General features: G+C 58.3%; 1 protein-coding gene across 1 annotated transcript in view; it reads left to right on the forward strand.

Annotated features, from left to right (window-relative positions):
* The first annotated feature begins 606 nt into the window (after positions 1 to 606).
* The window catches only part of LOC105539861 (chromosome unknown open reading frame, human C2orf82), a 9,120-nt gene continuing 2,354 nt past the window's right edge, over positions 607 to 7,372 (forward strand). The window contains exons 1-3 of the mRNA XM_011980328.1: positions 607 to 796; positions 1,244 to 1,373; positions 7,253 to 7,371. Coding sequence (XP_011835718.1) covers positions 782 to 796; positions 1,244 to 1,373; positions 7,253 to 7,371 — 264 coding nt within the window. The 5' untranslated portion in view covers positions 607 to 781. The remainder of the gene's footprint in view (positions 797 to 1,243; positions 1,374 to 7,252; position 7,372) is intronic.

A 7,372-nucleotide genomic window follows, 5' to 3' on the forward strand; every position in this document is an offset into this window, starting at 1 on the left:
AAAAAAAAAAAAAAAAAAAAATTTGTGTGCTTCACAGAATACGTGTTGCTCCTCAAAAAATTAACAAAAAAGTACAATGTAATTTCATATAAATATGCACGCTAAAAAGAAATTAAAAGTGAAGTGATGGTGGGATCAAGGGGTTGACTTAGCAAGCTGAGGCTGGAATGGAAGGGGTGGCCACATAATGACCACAGGGACTGCCTTCTGGGAGAGGGAGAGGGGAACATGCAAAGGCCCTGAGGCAGGATCGGGGGGTTTGTTGGGGGAGCCCAGTCACGGCCAGTGGACTGAAACATAGAACTCGTGGGTGGGGAGCTGAGCAGGGCTGAGGCAAGACCTAAGCGCAGTGGGAAACCATCAAGGTGTGAAGTAGGGGGAGCTGGCAGAACTCTGAGGGCTGGGACGTGGGAAGTGAGGGAAAGAGACCTCTGATGACTTCATTGTGTGGCTAGAACATCTGGGAGCAGGGAGACTGGGATTCCATTGACTGAGTGAGGGAAGGGGCAGTGGAGTCAAGGTTTGCTTTGGACACTGTAAGTTGTAGCCGCTCGTCAGATACCCCGGGGAGCTGTTGAGGAGCAGTGGGCAGTGGGGCTGTGTTCTGAGCCAGGCCCAGCCTGGAAATGGATGTTGTAAGTGCACAGGGGTCTAGGGGAGCAGACAGCAAAAGAGGAGACAGGAGTGTTTTAGGAAAGACTAGAGCTGCCTGAGGGTTTGGATCAAAACTGCTTTAAAAGTCCTTCTTCAACAAGCACTGAGCACCTACTCTGGGCCAGGCATGGAGAACCCAGAGGTGAACGAGTCCATCCTGCACTCAGTGCTGCCTGCTTCAGGCCAGATTTCCCCAAGCCCAGGCCACAGGCACTAACATGCAGATTCCCTGGCCTACCCAAGCCCCACTGAAACACTGTGGCCAGAGGCAGTTGCATGTTTCAAGTTCCCTGGGTGATTCTTTTGCACAAGAAAGCCTGAAAACCTTTCACTTTCAGTGGTCCAGGAGTAAGTGTGGGAGGCGCGTGTGTGCTGGGGGATGGAGAGAGAGAGAGAGAGCACAGGCAATTTCCTCTTTCCCTCTCCAAGAGTAGGGCTGCTCCCAGGTTCAGGAAAGCAGGTCTGTTCTGTAAGCTCTTGCTGTGTGTGTGGGGGTGGGGGGGGCGGGCACGGTGTCCCAGGAGGACAGAGTTTGCATTGATGAAAACCCTTCCCAGCCCTTTGATGCCTCTTTCTCACTGCCCTGAAGTTAACCAGCGCAGTCCTCCCTGCGTCCCGCTCGCCGCTGCTCTCACTCCCGGCCAGGATGGCGTCCTGTCTGGCCCTGCGCATGGCGCTGCTGCTGGTCTCCGGGGTTCTGGTCCCTGCGGTGCTCACAGGTAAGGGGTGAAGGCCCTTGTCTCTGCCACCACTAGCCTCCCAGGGCCGATAACTACCTTGGGGCCAGATTCTTCAGCGTTCACTGGGGAGGAAGCCCCTCACAGGAGATGGGGCGACTGTTTGGGGCGATTCTGTGAAGAGCTCTTGTGAGGCCGGCTGGCAGCAGCTGTGTGGGATGCATGTCTCAGGAAATGGTTAGCAGCAGGGATAATGGCCTCTGAAGAAGGAGGACGACTTGTGGGGCAGGCCCAGGGATGTTCTGCTGTTGGGGGGACATGGGAATTGCTCTAGCACTTTAAAATCTGAAGTCTCCCAGGTCAGGGAGGCAGCCGGGGGTACCAGGCACATGACAAGTGGCTGAGGGGCCAGAGGAGTGCAGAACCTTGCTGATCACTTTCAAAAGCTTCCCTGCCGGTTTCTGCGATGTCCTTAGAGAATGAGGACCCAGGTACTGTCCCCATCTTGGGAAAGGCTCCAGAGAGAGGGAGAGAGAATACAAGGCCCAAGATCCCTCTGCAAAACGGTGTGGACCTCTGGACTGAGATCGAAGTGGCCAAGTCTGGGGTCCCACGAAAGGGAGGCCTCCGGCAGGCTCCCAAGGGCCCTGTGGGGAGAGGAAGACTGGCCCAGGCTGGCTTCAGAGCCTGAGAGACAAAGGACACTGACGGGTTACAGGTGGTCTTTGCTCCTGTTAGCCAGGAGTTGGACCAAAGGGCAGCCGGCTTCTGTGTCACAGTAGCGGGTTTCAGGGACCCTGCACCCTGGGCCTTCTGGAGCGTGCCCGTGGATCTGTGAGAAAGGTGGACTGTAAGCGTGAGAGCATGGCCTGGGGAGAGCTTCTGGGGGACGACAGCCCTGGGGAGGCCCCCTCGGCCACACCCTGGGAGGTCTGGGTGACAGCGAGGAGCCCCGGGGATTATTGGCTTCTCCCTGGATTCCCAGGAAGAAGCTCGAGGCCAGGGTGTGCTCAGTCTTGGCCGGGCGGTTCCTTAACCTCTCTGTGCCTTCTCATCTGTAGGATGATGACACCACCACACTTTGCCTCACTTGCAGGGGGCTGTGAGGCCTCGTGAGTTCAGATGTGCGGAGCTTTTGGGACGGGCCCCACATCCAGTTAGCGCTCAGTGAGCATCAGGGGAATGCGGATTCCGTGGTCTGAGCCCCTCCCTGGCGCCGGGTGGTTTCAGCAGAACTCTCCGTCCTCCCGCAGGCTGGGAGGGCGCCAGCCTCCCTCGTGGTGGAAGAGGCGCCAGCCTAAGCGAGCCATGCGGTGTCTTCAGGAGTTGGGGGAAGGGACCTAAAGGGGAAGGTGGCATCTTCTATGGCTTGGATCCTGGGGCTGTGATCTTTGCAGCCCCCTCACCGGGATGAAGCTGCTTCTCCAGCCTGGTGGTCCACGTGGGCGGAAGGGGAGGCCCTGGCTCCCGGGTTGCCTGTGGCTCCTGCCCAGGTTCCTGCTCCTGTGTGGCTGACCCTCCCGGCCCAGGCTGCCGGCCAGAGTGCCTGGGCCAGACTGTCCCTAATCAATGTGGGCGGATGGGCTTCCTCTGCCACCATAGGATGCCTTGGGGACAGCCAGGACCTCACCTGGCCTCACTGCCCCACTTCCCTCCATGTGTTCTACCAAGAGCAGGCGGCTCCCCACAGGGGCCAGACCATGACATCCCAGCCCCTGAGTCTCTGGGGTTCTGGCTGTTGTTCTTGCCATTCTGGGGGGAAGAGCGTTTGGGAGGCTCTTAGCACCCCACCCCTGGGCTGGGAACTCTGGGCAGGTGTGTACACGGCCCTCTGCTCTGTGGGCTGGGGTCCTGTAACAGACAGGAAGGGAAGGGGCGGCCTTGCGGGCTGAGGCCCAGGCCCCATCTGAGGCCCAGGCCCTCCCTGTTGGGAGCCTGTGGCCTCAGCCACTGAGGTGGTAGCGGGCTAGGCTGAGTGGGCAGGAGGCCAGGGCAGGGATGAAAAGGCCCTTCATGGCCCACACAAAGGGTGTCTGTGAGCACAGGCGCCTGGCCTCAGGGCCCTGTGGTCAAACAAACTTATTTACCAAAAGGCAGGGCGGCTGGGGCCAGTGGGGCTGGGAGAGAGCCCGTGGTGCCCAGGCCTGTGGCAGTGCCACCAGCCCCCGCTTTCCTGGGTCAGAGCGCGTAGTCACACCACATGGCTAATTCTGGTCAATGGATTCTGGGCCTCGGTACCGCCAGGGCAGATAGAACTTTCCTGGGGTCCTTGGTGCCCCCACCTCTTTGCCACCCTCACTTTCTGTCACCCTGGCCTATTCACTGCCTGCCTGGCATGCCATGAGTTCCGTCCTCCACACCTTCGCTCCTGCCCCATCTCCGCCTTCCCCGGACAGGACTCCTGCTGGGAAACTGCCCTGCTCCCAGCTTCCCAGAGGATGGATTTGGGGGAAGATGGGAACTGCCTTTCAGCTTTGCTTTCCCTTCTTACTGGAGCAAATTCTAGAAACACAGATGAGGATAAGAAGTGCCTGGGCTCCTCCATGGCTGTGGCACCCCTTTTCCTGGTGGGTCAGTGACTGAGTGCAGGCTGTCATTTCGAGCCCATGTGTCTGCCACTTGGGCACCAGACTAGGTTGGCAGAGAGCTGGTGGCCCCTGGGGCCCTGGCTGCTTGGGTACAGATGGGTCCTGGGCCAGCCTGTGAGGGATTCCTGTGGTGGCCAGCGGCTGCAGACCCATAGCAACTGGGCTTGCGTCCAGAGGTGTGCCCCAGGCCAGAGGCAGCAGCTGAAGATGCTGGTGTTCACACAGTTACCTCCTGTGCAAGATGCTTGACAGCATAGTCTGAACCCCCATCTCAAAAGTCAGGAAGGTGGATTGGGGCATGAAGTCCAGGGTGAGAGCCTGATGGAGCAAGGATAGGCCCCAGCCCTCCTGATTAGGAAGCTTCATGGCCTGGCTGGGCAGGAGGGGGCTGTGTACAGTGGGAGGAGGCCAGGGCAGGTATGTCTGGTGGTGGGGGCAGCAGAGACAGGCTGGGTCATGGGGGACAGACAGGGACAGGGCCTGAGTGGGGCTCCCCACTGCCCTGCTCAGAGGATACCCTCAAGGGTGGCAGCTCACCCCTGCTGCACTGGCCCGGGGACTGAGCCCTGCCTTCGCAGGGGCTGGAGGTCTGCCACTCCTTGGCTGATTCCCACAGATGCCACCCGGGTCAGCTGGGCCTGGTACCCAGCAGCCCTGTCGCGGCCTCCAGATGCAGGGAGGTGCCTGCCTGCCAGTCTGTCTTGGGTGTGTCATTTGTGCCATTTCTTTGGACATGTTCAGGCAGTCAGCGAGCCTAGACACTGGCGCCTGCCAGGCGGTGGGCACACTCAGGCCTTTTACCTGCCCAGCCCCCAGAAGCCTGAGGCAGCATGCCAGGGGCCTGAGGCCTTCCATGGGGGCTACATGGCTGCAGACCCCTGCCTCTCTGGCTGCGAGACGGGAGGCCTGGCTGGGTCACTTCCCCTCCTCTCAGGGTGGACTTCAAGGTTGGTGGGAGGCTGGACAGACATCAGTGCTGCAGTCCAGCCTTGGGCCCCTCGGGAGGGAAGCCTCCCCCAGTTGGGGGCCAGTGGGCCTTCCACCCCTGGGGCCTCCTGCCAGAGCTCTTTTCTGGAAAGGGGTTCTCCCTTGGGCCAGCCCTGGGGAATGTGGCAGGTCAGTTGAAAGGTCAGCAAGCTGAGTCTCGGAGCTGAGCCTTGCAACTGACCTCTCCAGGCTTGAGAGAGGCCCGGAAGCCAGGCACCTGCTAACATTTTATTGTGGAAAGATGTGAACTTTACAATCCAATGAACTCCAGGAGTCCATCCACCTAGTCTCACCAACTGCCAACATTTTGCTACATTGCTGACTCCTCTTTCTATCTGAATGCTGAATCATTTGAGAGTAAGTTGAGGCTGGGCGCGGTGGCTCAAGCCTGTAATCCCAGCACTTTGGGAGGCCGAGACGGGCGGATCATGAGGTCAGGAGATCGAGACCATCCTGGCTAACACGGTGAAACCCCGTCTCTACTAAAAAATACAAAAAACTAGCCGGGCGAGGTGGCAGGCGCCTGTAGTCCCAGCTACTCGGGAGGCTGAGGCAGGAGAATGGCGTGAACCCGGGAGGCGGAGCTTGCAGTGAGCTGAGATCTGGCCATTGCACTCCAGCCTGGGTGACAGAGCAAGACTCCATCTCAAAAAAAAAAAAAAAAAAAAGAGAGTAAGTTGCAGAAGTCATGTTCCTTTGCCCCTAAATTCTTCCTGAGAATAAGGACATTCTCGTACACACCAGAGTCAGCTATCAAAACCAGGAAATAAGCACTGAGGCAGTCCTAAGCCACACCCTGTTCAAACTTCACCAACGGACCCCAGCGTCTCCAATCACAGGCCTGTCCCTCCCCGTCCAGGAACATTGAGTTGTCTCCTTAGTCTCTGATCTGGAACCTTTCAGTCTTTCTTCGTTTTTCCTGACTTTGACATTTGGGAAGACCCATTTACTTTAAGGCTGACCCTGAGTCTGGATTGGCCGATGTTTCTGCGTGGTTTGCCCTAGATGGACACAACTGGCCGGAAAACCCAGGAAGGACCTCTGTGTCCTCTCGAGCATCCCCCTCTCTGGGTGCTGGTGAGCCTAACAAGAGAGCAAGTGTCTGGCTTCAGTCTTGCCCCAGCGCTCAGGGATGGAACCTGCAGGGACAAAAGGTGCCCTAGGGTCACAGGCAGGCCAGCAGGGTCTGTTCACAGAACGGCAACCTCCCTACACTGTTTCTGGGCAGCACAACCACTCCTGCAACTGTCCAAGGGCTTCAGCCCACCTGTGCTCACCGTCGCGGCACCTTATCCCCAAGCCTGGGCTTTCTTGTCTCTGAAATGGCGATAAAAGCAGTTCCCACACCACAGAGCAGCTGGAGTCAAAGAGATGAGGTGTCAGGACATCCCCAAGCTCATCCAAGGGACCTGTTTGAGGGTCGAATGTCCCTGGATCAGTCTCTATCCCAGTTGAGATTAGGGCATGGGGCCGGCTGCAGTGACTCACACCTGTAATCACAGCACTTTGGGAGGCCGAAGCAGGCGGATCACCTGAGGTCAGGAGTTCGAAATCAGCCTGGCCAACATGGCAAAACCCTGTCTCAACTAAAAATACAAAAATTAGCTGGGCATAGTGGCAGGTGCCTGTAGTCCCAGATACTCTGCAGGCTGAGGCAGGAGAATTACTTGAACCTGGGAGGCAGAGGCTGCAGTGAGCTGAGAACGTACCACTTCACTCCAGCCTGGGCAACACAGCAGGACTGTTTCAAAGAAAAAAAAGAGAGAGAGAGAGAGAGAATCAGACAGTGCCAACACTGTGATGTCAGATGGTCTGGCTGGGTTGGAGAGGCCAAGAGCCGACCTACCATCCCCATCTTGAGCTTTCTAGCGTTTCTGGGGCCTCCCATCTGGTTATGGGGGATGGATGGCCCAGGGTTGGGGTGATGGGTGGGAGAGGACAACTGGGGTGGGCTGACTGGTGAGGGTACAGGGCGGGGGTTACCATGTAGGCGTCTCAGCCTGTGCTTTCTGCGGGACTGAGAATGTCTCCTTCCTGCTCTCTGGTCCCTGGGTACCCCAAATCTTGCCAACTCCCAACCCTATGAGCAGAGAAGGGCTTTCGGGGGGCACCTCCCTTACACTGACCAGACACTCCTGCCCACCCACTGGCCTTGCCCTACAGGAGGCAGCAATGCACTGGCTTCAGCTTCCCAGCCTGGGAAATGTCAGGGCTAGTGCAGCGCTGAGCCCAGACCCCTCATACAGCGCTACCCGCAACTTGCAACTTGCTTAACCTAGAGGTAGGGGGTGACGTCCCTGTCGGCCCTGTCACCTGGGGCCCCAGCGCCTCCCGTTGGCTTTGCAGATGATGTTCCACAGGAGCCCGTGCCCACGCTGTGGAATGAGCCGGCCGAGCTGCCGTCGGGAGAAGGCCCCGTGGAGAGCACCAGCCCCGGCCGGGAGCCCGTAGACACCGGTCCCCCAG

The sequence above is a fragment of the Mandrillus leucophaeus genome, unplaced genomic scaffold, assembly GCF_000951045.1.
Source record: "Mandrillus leucophaeus isolate KB7577 unplaced genomic scaffold, Mleu.le_1.0 Scaffold21, whole genome shotgun sequence".
NCBI classification, from domain to species: Eukaryota; Metazoa; Chordata; class Mammalia; order Primates; family Cercopithecidae; genus Mandrillus; species Mandrillus leucophaeus.